Genomic DNA, 18,731 nt, shown 5'->3' with positions numbered 1-18,731 from the left:
ACCATGAAACCACACCATTCTCCTGCCTTTTCCCTGTAACCTTTTATCCCTTTACCATTCAAGAACCGACATCTTGGGTCTGGTGATCCTTCCTCAGGGTCACCAGACCCAAAATGTTAACTCTGATTTCTCTTCACAGATGCTGCCAGACCTGCCGTGCTTTCCCAGCAACTTCTGTTTTTTGTTTCTGATTTACAGCATCCATGATTCTTTCATTTTTTGAGAACCTACATCTATCTGACTTAAAGACACTCAATGACTTTTCCCCCACCGTCTTCTGCAGTGATGGGTTCCACAGATTCACCAGCTGCTTTTGGAAGAAATTCCTCCTCATCTTGGTCCTAAAGGGTCATCCCATCACTCTGAGGCTGTGCCCTTGGGTCCTAGAAGTCAAGTTGCCACACACTTACCAGAGAGAGCCTCCTGTGCTTTCTTCCCAATGTGTTCACCCTTCATCACTGCCAATCTCCTGGAATTTTTACTCAATGATGTAAGGAACCTGGAATTGTGTTTTCTCACATTTCGGGATTGGCGGACACGCAGTTTCCCACAGTTGTAGGTGTCAGCAGAACACTGCCTTTTTTCAGTAATATACAAGTTCTAATGACCAGATGACAATTTTATACTAGTGAACAGAAACGTGGATTGTGATTCTTTTTTCCATTTTAAACTTGACGAAGAGAAGGCATATGATTAACCACATCAGTAACTTAGTAGAACACCTGAATTAATTTTGTGGCCTGCAGGACAGTGCAAGTAGAAAGGCAGTGCACTCTGCCTGTCTCGGTTGAAACAATCAGTAAAACTTACTTGTCCATTTCTTTGCGAATCTCATCCTCAGCCATCCCCTTTAAACGGGAGTAAAACCAGAGATGCTCCTCGACTGTCAGTTTGTCAAACAGAACATTGTGTTGAGGGCACATCCCCAAGTTCTTCCGGATTTCATCCATTTCTGTTCGAATGTCATGCCCATAAATTGTAGCTGAGCCAGCAGTGGGTGGGAACAGTCCTGTCAAAATAGACCTGGAAAATAGCAATGCACCAAGCAGTTCAACGTGAAAGTCTCCACGTATTTTATTGGCCTGTTTTTACTTGGCTTCTAACATATTTATTCCTGGCTTGAAAGCGCCACATCGATTAGAAACCACCAAAACACCCGACGTCCATTCAACTACTTCAGATGCAATTCCAAAGTCAGCAGGGAGCACTGCAATGTTTTGCCCAAACGCGCTCTCAACCTCTTTATCACCAACCTGGCGTGGATTAATTTTGAATGATCCCTCGTGCAAGTTTGGCTGCAAGTTTCTGTGACTGCACTGTTTTGACCACAGAGTAACTACCCTTTTGGGGAAATAATAAAAGCGATTTTTTTTAAAAAGAGCCTGGAACTCACATTTTCCATCCCCACCCTTGTCTGCTTTCCGGAGAGACCACTCTCTCCATGACTCCCTTGTCCGCTCCACACTCCCCTCCAACCCCACCACACCCGGCACCTTCCCCTGAAACCGCAGGAAATGCTACACTTGCCCCCACACCACCTCCCTCACCCCTATCCCAGGCCCCAAGATGACTTTCCATATTAAGCAGAAGTTCACCTGCACATCTGCCAATGTGGTATACTGTATCCATTGTAGCCGGTGTGGCTTCCTCTACATTGGGGAAACCAAGCGGAGGCTTGGGGACCGCTTTGCAGAACACCTCCGCTCCGTTCACAATAAACAACTGCACCTCCCAGTCGCAAATCATTTCCACTCCCCCTCCCATTCTTTAGATGACATGTCCGTCATGGGCCTCCTGCAGTGCCACAATGAATCCACCCGAAGGTTGCAGGAACAGCAACTCATATTCCGCTTGGGAACCCTGCAGCCCAATGGTATCAATGTGGACTTCACCAGCTTCAAAATCTCCCCTTCCCCCACCGCATCCCAAAACCAGCCCAGTTCTTCCCCTCCCCCCACTGCATCCCAAAACCAGCCCAGCCTGTCTCTGCCTCCCTAACCTGTTCTTCCTCTCACCCATCCCTTCCTCCCACCTCAAGCCACACCTCCATTTCCGACCTACCACCTCATCCCACCTCCTTGACCTGTCTGTCTTCCCTGGACTGACCTATCCCCTCCCTCCCTCCCCACCTATACTCTCCATCTTCGGTCCGCCTCCCCCTCTCTCCCTATTTATTCCAGAACCCTCTCCCCAACCCCCTCTCTGATGAAGCGTCTAGGCCCGAAATGTCAGCTTTTGTGCTCCTGAGATGCTGCGTGGCCTGCTGTGTTCATCCAGCTCCACACTTTAATATCCTGGAACTCACATTGTTGTGGTTTTGCCAGCACCATTGTGTCCCAGGAACGACACCACCTGGTTCTCATGCAAGTTGAGGCTTAGCTTGTTCAAGGCCAGCTTCTTTCCTGTCTTGTAGACTTTGGTCAGCTTGTCAATGCACACCACTAGGGGCAAATGGCTCGGTTCTTCCTCTATTCCACGAGTTTCCTCTGTAAGAAGGTAGGATGGGAGGTTCGGTCAGCATGGCGAAGATTGTGCATGTAATGTTATCACTAATGAATATGATTAATTGAGAATCATTTAATAATTGCAGGACAATCATCAGTCTCCCATAAATGATCACATTAAACATGAACGTCTAGCAAACTAACCAGTGTCAAATAAACAGTCAACAACGAGGACATAATGAAATAATCTGTCTCATATGTCTCCCTACTCATTTTGTTTTTTAGACAACTAAGCAGTAGGTACCAAGACAAAGTCTCTGTGCATCGAAGCGGGACAGGAATGTAGGATCAGAGACAAAAACAGAAGTTGCTGGAAAAGCTCAGCAGATTTGGCAGCATCTGTAAAGAGAAATCAGACTCAAATTTTTGGGTTCAGTGACACTTCCTCAACACTGAAGCGTTAAGTCTGATTTCTCTTCACAGATGCTGACTTAGAGCATCTGCAGTTCTTTCAGTTTTTAACGTAGAATTAGAATTACTTTTATCGTCATGTACTCAAACGGGTACAGTGAAAAGTTTACAAGTTGTCACTTATGCTGCCATCTTATGTACAAAGATCTAGGTACTGATTCTTAAGTTATTTTAAATTCATTCACAATGTCATTGCCCTGGCTAGTATCTATTGCCCATCCCTAATTGCCAGAGGGCAGTTAAGCGTCAATCACATTGCTGTGAGCCTGCAGTCACATGTAGGCCAGACCAGATAAGGATGGCAGTTTCCTTCCCTGAAGGACAGGAGAGAACCAGTGACAATGGATTCACGTTCATCACTGGACTCTTAATTCTAGATCTTTATTCGATTCAAATTCCACTATCTGCTGTGGCAGGATTCGAACCAGAGTCCCAAGAACAATACGTGGGTCCCTGGATTAACAGTCCAGTGATAATACCACTAGTCTTCCCCAATACAAATTCTAAAGGAAAAAAAAAATTGCACACTGTGGCCTTGCATTGTCAGAATAATTAATTCTCGTGCTGTGAAAGTGCATTTGCATTCCCCTGAAATTCATTGACAAACTGTGTAGAACCAGAGCAAAATCCCATATTGGGTTTCAAACAATGGGTATGAAGATTAAGAGGGAAGTGCACGTGGCCATTGATGAAACGACTACCCTGCACTTAGTCCCAGAGATTTGTTACTCCTCCCGTGCTATGCCATTGTTTTCTTGATACCTTTATTCCCCCAAGCATACAGACTACTTTAGTACATATCATCCTTGTATCAGACCGTACAATCTGAGAGGAATTCATGTATAAAAGTGTTGGATTTCCCAACAGTTCATCCAACTCACTTAGTCTGAAGCTGTCACCTCAATGGAATAAAGCGCCATAACATCTGTTTAATCAGAATACATGTCTTTTACACAACAGCAAGTTGCATTCTCAAGGAAACAGAATGTTTCCAGTAAAGAGGGGCTAGTCTCCAGGTAAGCAGGTTTTTAAGGAGCTTTTACTGAATTTAATGCACTTTTTTCTCCTTCTATCTCACTCAGAACTTAGTGTTGTGATTAACATGTGAGTTGCACTGTTAACTGAATGGGGTTATCAGCTGTTAGAGTGACAGTAGGAACTGCCAATGCTGGAGAATCTGAGATAACACGGTGTGAAGCTGGATGAACACAGCAGGCCAAGCAGCAGAGGAGTAGGAAAGCTGACGTTTCAGGCCTAGGCCCTTCTTCAGAAAAGTTGATCTCTTGTAAAAGTCTTTTCATATCTCTAAATCCACCCGCATTACCTAAATGGCAGAAGACTGCATAAACGAGCAATCTGGCCAGCCAGTAGGGTGTGAATGTCTGCCAAGCTATGTTAACTCAACAAACTATTATAACCAAACAGCTCTTCTTTCCTGCAACCGCAGGAAATGCTACACTTGCCCCCACACCTCCTCCCTCACCCCTATCCCAGGCCCCAAGATGACTTTCCACATTAAGCAGAGGTTCACTTGCACATCTGCCAATGTGGTATACTGCATCCAATGTACCCGGTGTGGCTTCCTCTACATTGGGGAAACCAAGCGGAGGCTTGGGGACCGCTTTGCAGAACACCTCCGCTCAGTTCGCAATAAACAACTGCACCTCCCAATCGCAAACCATTTCCACTCCCCCTCCCATTCTTTAGATGACATGTCCATCATGGGCCTCCTGCACTGCCACAATGATGCCACCCAAAGGTTGCAGGAACAGCAACTCATATTCCGCTTGGGAACCCTGCAGCCCAATGGTATCAATGTGGACTTCACCAGCTTCAAAATCTCCCCTTCCCCCACCGCATCCCTAAACCAGCCCAGTTCGTCCCCTCCCCCCACTGCACCACACAACCAGCCCAGCTCTTCCCCTCCACCCACTGCATCCCAAAACCAGTCCAACCTGTCTCTGCCTCCCTAACCTGTTCTTCCTCTCACCCATCCCTTCCTCCCAACCCAAGCCGCACCCCCATTCACCTACTAACCTCATCCCACCTCCTTGACCTGTCCGTCTTCCCTGGACTGACCTATCCCCTCCCTACCTCCCCACCTATACTCTCTCCACCTATCTTCTTTCCTCTCCATCTTCGGTCCGCCTCCCCCTCTCTCCCTATTTATTCCAGAACCCTCACCCCATCCCCCTCTCTGATGAAGGGTCTAGGCCCGAAACGTCAGCTTTTGTGCTCCTGAGATGCTGCTTGGCCTGCTGTGTTCATCCAGCCTCATATTGTATCAGCTCTTCTTTGAAGTTATTCTCTGCCTGGCTGACGCTTTGTCACTTGAACACTGAAAAGGGAATTATTTTGTCACGAGCTTCCTCTTCACTGAGGAAACCTCCTGCCAATCCACACCCCAAAAAGCTGTTTGGAAAACGCTGCTCACAGTCTGAACAACTCTGAAAAATTCCATCACAATAGCTGAGATAATCCCCAGTATTCCAAGTAAAACAATTTAGATTATCCCTCAAAAGATCCTGACTGTTATTTCTTCTCTACATTTTGCTCCCAATTTGCCTTCTCTGGTATACAGCAACTGTTACATTTGCAACATATTACCTTAGTCTTTGCCCTGCAGACGTCTTTTTCGATCCTCAGGTCAAAGTAGCTTCCAGCATCTGCAGTCCTTACTGTGTCCAAGTTTCTTAATCCGAACCTTGAACCTCAGATTTTTGTGACTGCAACTATTGAAACGTTCCCCTGCTGTTACATTTCCTCTCTGTCTGGTTCATTAGCTGTCACAAGATTCTTCGCTTATAATTCTTATACATTGAACCGGAAAGGTACAGCATGTAAAACTTCTATTGATTCCTATTATTTGGCTATTTATGCTCGCCTATTTATTTGGACTAGTTGAACACTCCCAGGAAATTGTTTGATGCCTACTACTATGTTTTTTTTCTGCCTATGCATTTCTTCTGAGAGTTCCTTGCTCCCTCTTGGTGTTCTGTGCATACTGTTATTAAGGTGACAGATCCATAAGACCATAAGACATAGGAGTGGAAGTAAGGCCAATCGGCCCATCAGGTCCACTCCGCCATTTAAATCATGGCTGATGGGCATTTCAACTCCACATCCCTGCACTCTCCCCGTAGCCCTCGATTCCTTCTGAGATCAAGAATTTGTCGATCTCTGCCTTGAAGGCATCCAACATCCCGGCCTCCACTGCAATCCGTGGCAATGAATTCCACCACTCTCTGGCTGAAGAAAGGTCTCCTCATTTCAGTTTTAAATCTACCCCCTCTAATTTTAAGGCTGTGCCCACAGGTCCTAGTCTCCCCACCTAACAGAAACAACTTTCCAGCATCCACCCCTTCTAAACCATACATTATCTTGTAAGTTTCTATTAGATCTCCCCTCAACCTTCTAAACTCTAACGAATACAATCCCAGGATCCTTAGCCGTTCATCATAATTTAAACCTACCATTCCAGGGATCATCCGTGTGAATCTCCGCTGGACACGCTCCAGGGGGGGTACGTCCTTCCTGAGGTGTGGGGCCCAAAACTGGACACAGTATTCTAAATGGGGCCTAACTAGAGCTTTATAAAGCCTCAGAAGCACATCGCTGCTTTTATATTCCAACTCTCTTGAGATAAACGACAACATTACATTCGCTTTCTTAATTACGGACTCTACCTGCAAGTTAACCTTTAGAGAATCCTGGCCCAATGCTCCCAGACCCCTTTGTACTTCTGCTTTGCGAATTTTCTCACCGTTTAGAAAATAGTCTATGCCTGTATTCTTTTTTCCAAAGTGCAAAACCTCACATTTACTCACATTGAATTTCATCAGCCATTTCCTGGGCCACTCTCCTAAACTGACTAAATCTTTCTGCAGCTTCCCCATCTCCTCAGTACTACCTGCCTGTCCACGTATCTTCATATCATCGGCAAACTTCGCCAGAATGCCCCCAGCCCCATTTTTGTCTTTTAAATCATTTCATTTGGGTCCCATGTCTATCACATTGCTGATTACATCCTTTTATGCTTCTGCTATTATGTTACCTTTAACTAATCTATAACTTCTCCTTCTGCAACGTTTTTGAATGAACTGTTCAATAATGCTACCCTTCACAATGTAGGAATAAATTAGTGCAGATGCTGGAATCTGTATTGGAAACAAAAAGTGCTGGAGGTCACAGTGGATCAGGCAGCATTCGTGGAGAGAAAGCAAGCTAATGTTTCGAGTCTAGATGACTCTTTATCAAAACCTGCACAGTGTTTTGCTCCTCTCCTTGCTTCCTCAATGAGTGACAGCCTGAAATATTCGGTTGCCAACCTTGTTCTCTGTGGGACAATGTTTTAGATATCCTCACTACAAATAGAAGTGTCAGCTGACATCTTGAAATGCTCTCTCTGTACGGACATATCAAATGCACGTGAGCACCCCCACCAGTAGCACTAATGGTACTATTCCATCTTGTTCACTCATTGTTTCTTGTCTTTACTCAGACACTACCATGTTTTTAGTAGGGAGAGCAGAGAGTTTCCCCAAGTGCGCATGTGTAAAACTTTCTGCGTGAGCTATCTGAGTCTGTATGGGAATGTCAGGAAACACATCCTGTTACAGATGGAACTCTCTAATTCAGTGCTTCTATCAAGGAGTTTCACAGTTTATCCCTTCTCTTTATTTTGAACTGTTATTTTATCTTTATGGGGAGGTGATGACCTAGTGGTATTACCGCGGGACTGTTAATCCAGAGACCCAGGTAAGGTCCTGGGGAAGATGGTGGAATTTGAATTCAATACAAAAAAAAACTTGGAATTTTGGTGTCCACTGATGACCGTGAATCCATTGTCAATTGTCGCAAAACCCCATTTGGTTCACTAATGACCTCCAAGGAAGGAAACTACCATCCTTTCCCAGTCTGGCCTACCTGTGACTCCAGGCCCACAGGAAAGCGGTTGATTCTTAACTGCTTTCTGGGTAATTAGGGATGGGCAATAAATGCTGCCTAGCCACTGGTGTCCACAGTTCATCAATGAATAAAAACAAAACTTTATCAAAATAACTTTACCAATCTCTAGTATTTCGTGCAATCCTTAGTCCTTCCTTTAGTTCATCTTTTAAATGTTTTCGCTCATATTTCCAAACACTAATTTACCATAATTTATCAAAATGTCATTCTTCCTCCCCCGTGTTATTAGTTCAAAGTCTTATTTACTTCTGTTGTTATCCACAAACACTGTAACTGCAGCCTGGTTCATGTGTAGACACCCCAGTGCCACAGTTCTTTCCAGTCCCACTACATGATAAAAGTGACCCATGAAACAGAATCTCTCCTTCCCAGGCATTTATTTTAGCTGCTGTTGACTTTCCCAAATTGTTTGCCCCAGGGTCCATTTATCACGATTTAGGTAATAATGCAATGATTATTACTCATTACTTCTTGTTTTCAAATTATCTCCACAAACCTTGACACTCATTTAGCAGCAGCATATCCTTTGTAACTCCAATGTCTTCCCTCTGCAAAAGGCTCTTCTCCTTTCCAAATGCTTGTCTAGCCATTTTGATACTGGCAAATGTTAGGCAATAGGTCCTTCAGGACTCGCAATTCACAATACAAATAAAATTATTTTTTCCCATACTTAAAGAATTCTCAAATAATTACAACCTTTCTAGTCTGCACCTCCTCCCTTTGGAAGGCCTCCAGCTCCATGGTGCCTTAGCTAGCATTCATACTGTCCTTTCATAGTCCTCTTCACCCCCATAGGTATCATGTACTTTGTATCTGTTGGCTTCTGATAGTGTCTGCTGGACCTTCTACTTTTCTTTTACTGGGTCAACTGGTGGCCATAACTGTCTTGCCTTCATGTTGTGATAATGCAGTATAATATCTATTATTGTAATGAGAGAGTTTTGCTTCAGTTTCAGTGGTGTAAATTCCATGAATACGACTATTTTGTTAAGTGGTCAGAAAGTCATTTGGAACGGTGACCTAAACACATCATTTCTAGGAAAGCGTGTGTCTCTGTTATTAGCCTAGCAGAAAGCCAATAAGATTAATTGATTAATTATTTGCATTGCCAAGTATAGGAGAGCAGACAAAAGAGGCCAGAACCACTTGATCAGTTTGACTTCAGTTCGGTGGAACAGTTTTCACCCTGACTGAAAAGCTCTAGTTTGTGAAATTTCCAAACTAAGAGTGTTCATGGAAGTTTTTTGAGTTGTCAGAACTGAAGAGAGTTTTAATCCATCAGAAGTGAATGGGGGTTCAGGCCAGCATAACCAAAAACATGTTGACACACAGAAGTCTCAGCCATCCAAGAGAAAATCTAGTAAATTTCAGTAAAGTGAGAAATTGAAGTGTTGAAGTAGGGGTGATACTTTTATGGGTTTACTATTTATTCAGCATATGGTTGAGAAACAGATTGAAAGTATGCACGATCTTTCTAAACTGTCATATATCTGTTTGAGTTTTTAATAATCTTTTGTACAATAAAAACTGTGTTCTTGAGTTAAAGGCAGCCTCGTGTGAATACGTTCAGTGATTATCCACCAAGGCAACTAACTGTAAAAAATTTAAAATTTTAATCAAGTCAGGATTCATGCTGGGATTTGACCGGTCTAGTACTACCATCAGCTGGGATCACAAGAAAATGTGTGTTGCCTTGGTATGTTATTCAGCAATTCCTTGTCCAGCATTATTTATTGGACTGTCTTTGACTCAGGCCCCAGCTCAAAACCTTACAGCCAGAGAGTGCTTAGTCAGACATACTCTGTAAATGCGCCATCTGAGAAACTTGCTGTCCACAAATTCCTACAAACTACAACCTGAATAAACTGCCCGCCCTAACAGATCTTGATTAACTATTAGCTACCTTTAGGTTACTTATTGAATACACTGACCAACGGAGGTTCAATTTTATTAAGTAGGTTGATTGAATGTTCTTTTATATATGGTGTGGAGATGTTGTTGTTGGAGTGGGGTGGACAAAGCTAGATGTCACATGACACCAGGTTTACAGTCAAACAGAGTTTATTTGAAATCGCAAGCTTTCAGACCACTGCTCCTTCGGTGGACTTCACCTGAATTCAAACAAACCTGTTGGACTATACCTTGGAATCATGTGACTCCTTTTATATAAATCAGTAATAACATTATAGTGTGAATATTTTTCTACTCAGGAGCACCAAAAGGCTCTATTGCGAATTGGAAACTGAGTTTTTACCATTCTAGTTTTGCTTTCCAATGACTTAGATACTATTGACAAGATTTTTTTAAAATTCCAAATCAATTAAATTGACAGCATAACAAAAAAAAAGAAATTCAACGATTTTTCTGTGAACTTCAGTGGAAGGCAGCTTGGGTACTGGGAAGATTTGGCTGCAGATTCATTATAAATCCAAAATGTCATCACCATTAATGAAGGCACAAAAACAGCCGTTTGGTCCACAGTAATATATTCTCTGCATGTGTCTGCTCCCACACCAACTTAATTATCAGTTATTAGTCTATATAAATGTGGTTAGAGTCCAATCATTTACCTCACAGCATAATTAAGTGTGCGTCAAAGGACTGAGTTTAAAAATCCCACTCACTCAAGGTTAATGTTACAGACACTAATGCCACAAAGGGATATCTACATACATATCAGGATAATTTTAATTTGTTTTGGTTATGTTATTCTTGTGTGTATTAATTATTATGTCACCTTTTCTTTTTCTTCTTGTGCGATTATCTATTTATTTACTTGGATTAAATTACTGAGCATCTCGTTCTCATTCGGCTCTCAATTTCCACTCTCTCCAAACACATGTTGGTTTTAAGATAATAAAATGTGAGGCTGGATGAACACAGCAGGCCAAGCAGCATCTCAGGAGCACAAAAGCTGACGTTTTGGGCCTAGACCCTTCATCAGAGAGGGATTTCAGAGGTTCTCTTCACATTGCGCACACAAGGCATTGAATCAAAAGACCTACCCTTCCAGCTATCTCAAATCACTAAGAGGAAAAACATACACGACTCCATAACAAAACGTCTTTGCAACTAGAAAGAAAATAAACAGTGATTTACCCAGCCTCCTGCTCTCCATTGCGCAAGCCTGATCATCCTCCATGATGCTGAGCCTACTGCTTCTGGACCAGGGCCAGGACCATTCCCATGTTTCAATTCGTCCGTTGCCCAGCCAATAGGACTTTTGGAATGGAAAGTACCATGGTCTGGGCAGTCCATACATCCCTGGAAAGAAAGTAGGTAAATATGCTAAGAATGAAAGATCATTGCATCTGTAATGCTCTCTAGTTAGGCCAAAACATTTGGCAGCCATAAAAATAACATGCCGTTCTGTCTAAGGTAAATATAGCAGCCAACAAACAAACACAAAAGGTTAAGAAACAAGAGTATGCAACCAGTTAATCTGCTAGCGAGTCTTGAGAAGATTTGAAGCTTAGGTTGAGGTTCTGGATGTGAGTTTGCTCGCTGAGCTGCAAAGTTCGTTTTCAGACGTTTCGTCACCATTCTAGGTAGCATCATCAGTGAGCCTCCAACGAAGCACTGGTGTTATGTCCCGCTTTCTATTTATCTGGTTAGGTTTCCTTGGGTTGGTGATGTCATTTCCTGTGTTAGTGATGTTATTTCCTGTTCTTTTTCTCAGGGGACGGTAGATTGGCTCCAAATCAATGTGTTTGTTGATGGAGCTCTGGTAGGAATGCCATGCTTCTAGGAATTCTCGTGCATGTCTCTGTTTGGCTTGTCCTAGGATGGATGTGTTGTCCCAATCAAAGTGGTGTCCTTCCTCATCTGTATGTAAGGATACGAGTGATAGTGGGCCATGTCGTTTTGTGGCTAGTTGATGTTCATGTATCCTGGTGGCTAGCTTCCTGCCAGTTTGTCCAATGTAGTGTTTGTCACAGTTCTTTGCAAGGTATTTTGTAGATGACGTTCGTTTTATTTGTTGTCTGTTTCGGGTCTTTTAAGTTCATTAGCTGCTGTTTTAGTGTGTTGGTGGGTTTGTGGGCTACACTGATGCCAAGAGGTCCGAGTAGTCTGGCAGTCATTTCGGAAATGTCCATCAATAATACCCTTTACTGGCATAACATTCACAAAAGAGGAGGAAAACAACAATAAACTGCCATTCCTAGATGTCACAGTAGAGCGAACAGCCAATGGGGAACTTCAAACCAGCGTCTACAGGAAAACAACACATACGGACCAAATACTGAACTACAGGAGCAACCACCCCAACACCCACAAACAAAGCTGCATTGGAACATTATTCCAACGAGCCACCACACACTGCAGCACAAAGGAACTACGCAGAGCAGAGGAAAATCACCTATACAGCGTATTCAAAAAGAACGGGTACCCTATGAACACAGTCCGCCGATTTCTCAGCAACAAACCCAAACAAACAGACAAAACGGGCTCAGAAACCATAAACACTCTCCCCTACATCAAAGACATTTCCGAAATGACTGCCAGACTACTCCAACCTCTTGGCATCAGGGTAGCCCACAAACCCACCAACACACTAAAACAGCAGCTAATGAACTTAAAAGACCCTATACAGACAACAAACAAAACGAACGTCATCTACAAAATACCTTGCAAGAACTGTGACAAACACTACATTGGACAAACAGGCAGAAAGCTAGCCACCAGGATACATGAACATCAACTAGCCACAAAAAGACATGGCCCACTATCACTCGTATCCTTACACACAGATGAGGAAGGACACCACTTTGATTGGGACAACACATCCATCCTAGGGCAAGCCAAACAGAGACACGCACGAGAATTCCTAGAAGCATGGCACTCCAACCGGAACTCCATCAACAAACACATTGGCTCCAAATCAATCTACCATCCCCTGAGAAAAAGAACAGGAAATGACATCACCAATGCAGGAAATGACATCACCAACCCAAGGAACCCTAACCAAATAGAAAGTGGGACATAACACCAGCACTTCGTCGGAGGCTCACTGAGTATATTACCTAGGATGGTGACAAAACGTCTGAAAACTAACCTTCCAGCTCAGCGAGCAAACTCACATCCAGTTATCTGCTTTTGGTAGTGCTGGTGGAGGAGTAAATGCTGATTACCCCACTAGGGGAGCTTTCCTGGCCTCCTTTATATTCACTAGGCAAACAGAGAGGATCTGAGTTTAACTCGAAAGGGGGCAGCTCTGGGGCAGACTGCAGTGACAACTTCAAACACATCCTAAAGTTGTAGAAAGGCCTGAACCAGTAATGTTTGTACTCAATGGGATTTTGGTATCAGCAAAACAAAGTCTCGCTGAGATCATTGTCTTCACATTATCCTAAGCACTGATGAATCTACGTGATATATTTATTAAAGAATTCTATTACAGTCAACTTCAAGTCATTTTTGGTAACTTCTATGAACAATTTTACCACCCTACATAAACAAACCATGGTACAGGATGCACCAGTTAATTGGCATTACATTGAAAGTGCAATAACAGGCTGAAAACAACAAAGAAAAAGTGCACTATAAACTACTGAATCAAAGACAGGCAGCTTGTACTGATCTTGAGATTGTAAGCCAACTCGAGAGATCAGGCTTTTAATAAAAACTATTTAATAGACAATAGATGTTGGAGTAGGCCATTTGGCCCTTCAAGCCAGAACCACTATTCATTATGATCATGGCTGATCATCCACAATCATCCTGTTCCTGCCCTATCCCCATAACCCTTGATTCCACTATCTTTAAGAGCTCTATCCATCTCTTTCTTGAAAGTATCCAGAGACTTGGCCTCCACTGCCTTCTGGGGCAATGCATTCCATATATTCACCACTCTCTGGGTGAAGAGGTTTTTCCTCAACTCTGTTCTAAATGGCCTACCCCTTATTTTTAAACTGTGTCCTCTGGTTCTGTTATCTTGGGGTTCTGGATTAATCGTCCAGTGACAATACCATTAGGCCATCACTTCTCCTAATACGTAATTGAACTGAAATTCTGCCATCTGCCATGATGGAATTTCAACCCATTTCTCTACAGCACTAGCCAGAGCCGCCAGATTACAACAAGAACAGAAGCTGCTGAAAAAGCTCAGTAGGTCTGGCAGCACCTGTGAAGAAAAAAAGTCAGAGTTAATGTTTTGGGTCCGGTGAGCCAGTCCAGTGATATTACCACTAGCATCATCGCATCATCCTTGCAGCTAGAAAGACAAGATTTCAATTAGCTTCATTAAATTGTCATCACTGTCATGTCACATCACCCAAGATGGTGAAAATAATTATGTTACAGCATCAGAGACTGGAGAAGTGTCTGAGAAGATACGATGTGGGTGAAAATAATTATGTTACAGCATCAGGGACTGGAGAAGTGTCTGAGAAGATACGCTGAGATGGAAACACCTCACACATGAGATTTTCTGTCGAACTGTCTGGCTGATTATAAACTGTTTGTTTCATTCAGACTGGACTGAATTTCAAGTCAATTCCCCAGCCGCTCAGTTACAAATTTTTTTGCACCTGTGTGCAATCTCAGGAACATCCATAAAAGTGTGCCTGACAGATAAGCAGGTTGAATGCAGTGATTTATGAAATAAGAGTGCCAGCACTCAAATCTTAAATAAAAATGCAGCGTTAGAAACCTGTACTGGCACTTCAGAGTTTCTTGGCATTCCTCGCAAACCACCCAAATATGGGAAAGTTAAGGGCTTTGCAGAACACCTACGCTCGATTTGCACCAAACAACTGCACCTCCAAATCACGAACCATTTCAACTCCCCCTCTCACTCCTTAGGCAACATGTCCATCCTGGGCCTCCTGCAGAGCCACAACGATGCCACCCGAAGGTTGCTGGAACAGCATCTCATATTTCGCTTGAGAACTCCGCAGCCCAATGGTATCAATGTGGACTTCACCAGCTTCAAAATCTCCCCTCCCCCGGCAGCATCCCAAAACCAGCCTAGCTCATACCCACCTCCTTAACCTGTCCTTCTTCCCACCTATCCTCTCCTCCCACCTAAAGCCCCACCCCCATCTCCTGCCTACTAACCTCACCCTGCCTCCTTGACCTGTCCATCCCCTCCTTGGGCTGACCTATCTCCTCTGTACCTCCCCACCTACACTCACCTTTACTGGCTTCAACGCTGCCTCCTTGACCTGTCTGTTTCCTCTCCACCTGTCTTCTCCTTTATCCATCTTCTATCCACCTGCCCTTTTCTCCCTATTTATTTCAGAATCCCCTTCCCCTCCCCCATTTCTGAAGAAGGGTCCAGACCCAAAATGTCAGCTTTCCTGCTGTGTTCATCCATCTCTACACCTTGTTGACAATCTTTAATTACAGCCAAGTACATCGCAGATATACCACCGCAAATAGAGCTAATTGAAGGCAACTGAAGTGCTGAGAGGTTTTAAATTTCAAGAAAGCTCAATCCATCAACACCCTTTTCAGTATGAAACAGAAGGTTAAGGATAAACCTAGGCATAATGATTTGTCCCATGACATTCCCCACGTTACACCAGTGACTACACTTCTCAAGTACTGCACCTATTTTGAGGTGTCATGAAAAATGGAGCTAGCAGGCACTGCGGTGACCTTGTAGAGGTTTATAAATTCATGAGGGGCATTGTTAAGGGGAATAGCCAAAGTCTTTTCCCCAGGGTAGGGGAGTCCAAAACTAAACAGCAGACATTTAAGGTGAGAGGGGAAAGATGTAAAAGAGGCCCGAAGGGGAACTATTTCCACGCAGGGGGTGGTGCGAGCATGGAACAAGCAGCCATAGGAGGTGGTAGAGGTGAATACAATTACAATATTTAAAAGGCATTTGGATGAGTACATGAATAAGGTAAGGTTTTGAGGGATATGGGCCAAACACAGGCACATGGGACTATCAGATGAGGAAACCTGGTCGGCATGGATGAGTTGGGCCGAAAGGCCTGTTTCCGCGCCATATGGCTATAAATGTAAATCTTTCCTTTATTTTTAAAACGTTCTTAGCAGAAATTCTACTCTAAGTACAATGCACAGTGACTGAAATTGAACTATTCACTGCCTGGGTGGTGCACCTAAGAGATAGTATAAGACAAGGAGCTACAAATTACCAATCCTTATTTACAGCACAAAAACAAAGCATTCAGCTCAGTAAGTCTTGCTCCAAATGAACCTCCTCCTATTTCTCCTTATCTAACCCCATCAACATAATCTTCAATCCCTTTCTCTATGGTGTGCTTATCTAGCTTCTTAAATTCATCTCACTCTATTTACGCATCCTTCCGAAAATATGCTACCCAGAATTAGTTGTAAAACTCTAGTTGAGGCCAAACCAGAGTTTTAAGTAATTTAAACAGACCACGATAGGAAGCTGCCATTCAGTTTTCACCCACAAAGTTTGCACCTTGGCCTCACGGATCCATTGACATTATTTTGCTTTATTCCTCATTCTTCCTCATTCCATCCTTAATCTCTAAGCTATCCCCGTATTTGGTTGTTCTTCTTCCTATCCAAGTGCTCATTGTGCTTTTTTCTTTCCGCTGTGTAGGCTATCATTTATTGTCCATTCCAATTGCCTAAAGGGCAGTTAAGAGTCAATCACATTGCTGTGGGTCTGGAGTGACCAGACCAGACCAGATAAAGATGGCAGACTTCCTTCCATAATGAACTAAAAGATTTTTTACGATGATCAACAGAGTCACGTGGTCAACACTGGCTAACTTTTCTTGTTCCACATTTTGACTGAATTCAAATTTCACCATCGGCCATGCTGTGGCTTGAACCCATGTTCTTAGAGCGCTAAATGTGGGGTTCTGAATTACTTGTCAGCTGACATTGCCACGACATAACTCCTTTGTTGTTGGGTCTTCATTTCTATTGGTGCCATGTGGCTCTCTTTCTCCCTGTAAGTGTAATTAGCAACTCTCTTCGTACTCAATCCAACCCAATCATTTGTCTTTCAATCCATCAAACTTCATGCCACTTTTAACAAAGTCTCTCATTCTCTGAGGAATCAAGACACCAGTTAAAGAGCTGTGAAAACACGCTCTCCCCTTTCTTTTGTAAACTTATTAGTTGTGTTTGTGTGTATGCGTATGTTTGCTGTTTCATTTTTGTTATTTCTTTCAGGGTTAGTCAGTAATAAAATTCCTCCTTCCTTCACCCAAGAAAACTTTGCAATTGGCTACTTCATTTTGACAAAGCTCAAGGTTTAACTTGATGTTGAGCTGTGTACTAAGCCTGGTCATAATTCAATGTACACCCCTCATCATTCCTCTCGTACCTCTTCAACATTAGTCGACAAATTAGTTAAACGTGATTTGCTCTTAATCCTAGCTAGCTTTCCTTAATTAACATGTATTTCTCCACATGACTAATCATTTTGGCGTGAATGATCTTTTCTAGAAGTTTTCCCATCTTCAAGTTTAAACTGTCTGGCCTGCAGTTGTTAGATGTATTTTTAATGCGCTTTTTTAAATGCGATTCTCAGTCCTCTATCACCATCCCCGAGTTGAAGGAAGATAGAAAAATTCTGGTCAGTGCCTCTGCAATTTCACTCACTTTTCTCAGTATCCTTGGATGTATCTCATCCATTCCTGGTGTCTGACCAACTTTAAGTAGAAACAGCCTATTCAATACCTTTTCCTTATCAATTTTAAACCCTTCAAATCTCTGAATTACCTTCTCTTTCACCATGAGATGAGCAGTACTTTGTTTTTCTGTTGCAGGTAGCTGTAAAGTATTTGTTTAATATTTCCACCATGTCCTCTGCCTCATATTTAAATCTCCTTTTTTGTCCTGAAATGGTCCCACTGCTCCTTTTAGTACTTATAATTGTACATCAATCGAAAACTTTTGGATTCCCTTTTATTTTGGCCATCAGTTTCTTCTCACACTCTCTCTTTGTTCCCTGTATTTGGTTTTCTAACTCCTCTCTGAATCTTCTACATTCAGCCTGGAACTAAATATTCAGGAGTATGCAACTTTTCCAAAGGATAGGCAGGAAGGAAGGGTGAATGTGTAAGTTTGTTAGTACCAAATGGAATAAATATTATTGCAAGAAATGACCTTGAACTGGAAGATGTCAAATTGAGATGGTGAAATCAAGAAATAACAAGGGAATTAGACACTGGTTGGAGTAGCCTATTGGCCCCTAACAATAACTAAACTTTAGGACATAGAATAAACCAGGAGATAATGAGGACATGTGAAAAAGAAAGTGCATTAATCAAGGTGACTTCAATCTTCATCTAGATTGGGTAAATTAGCTTTGCAGAGGTAGCCACAAAAGAGGACTCAGTGTATTCAAGGTAGTTTTCCAGAACAATAGGTTATGGGTCCAATGAGGAATCAATCTATTTTTGGTCTGATGATGTGTAATCAGGCAGGGTCAATAACGACATCTGAGTAAAAGATCTCCAAGAAAATAGTGTCCATAACCCTGTGGAATTTAGCATTCAGTGTGTAAACTTGAGTTGGAAACAACCACGCTAGACTTAAATAATATGTTTACAAAGGAATGAGGGCAGAGTTCACTGGAGTGGACCTGCAAAAGAGTTTTAGCAGAAAAGACAGATGACGAACAATGGTAGACATTCAAGAAAATATGTTATGACTCACATCAAAATATTACCCCTGGTGAGAAAGAAGAATCCTGTAAAGTGGTAAATGAACTATGGTCAACTAAGGAAGTTAAGGATCGTAGCAAACTTAAAGAAATAAACAGACAATGTAACAAAAAGTTTCAAAAAATCAAAAGATGACAAAAAATAGGGAGAAAGTAAACATTGAGGCAAACTAGCAAGCATTATAAAAATGGATAGTAAGAGTTTTCACAAATTCATATAATGG

At 42.6% G+C, this 18,731-nt stretch overlaps 1 protein-coding gene across 7 annotated transcripts in view; it reads right to left on the bottom strand.

The window, feature by feature from the left end:
• The window catches only part of abca2 (ATP-binding cassette, sub-family A (ABC1), member 2), a 508,939-nt gene that overhangs the window by 127,571 nt on the left and 362,637 nt on the right, over positions 1 to 18,731 (bottom strand). For all 7 annotated transcript variants that reach the window (XM_059638365.1, XM_059638369.1, XM_059638363.1 and 4 more), the window contains 3 exons: positions 10,983 to 11,147; positions 2,306 to 2,486; positions 811 to 1,023 (listed from right to left, as the gene is read on the bottom strand). In XM_059638365.1, the coding sequence (XP_059494348.1) occupies positions 811 to 1,023; positions 2,306 to 2,486; positions 10,983 to 11,147 (559 nt within the window). The remainder of the gene's footprint in view (positions 1 to 810; positions 1,024 to 2,305; positions 2,487 to 10,982; positions 11,148 to 18,731) is intronic.

Source organism: Stegostoma tigrinum, chromosome 29 (assembly GCF_030684315.1).
Source record: "Stegostoma tigrinum isolate sSteTig4 chromosome 29, sSteTig4.hap1, whole genome shotgun sequence".
NCBI classification, from domain to species: domain Eukaryota; kingdom Metazoa; phylum Chordata; class Chondrichthyes; order Orectolobiformes; family Stegostomatidae; genus Stegostoma; species Stegostoma tigrinum.
The sequence above is the reverse complement of the archived record's forward strand: the minus strand, read 5'-3'. Positions and strand labels throughout refer to the sequence as shown.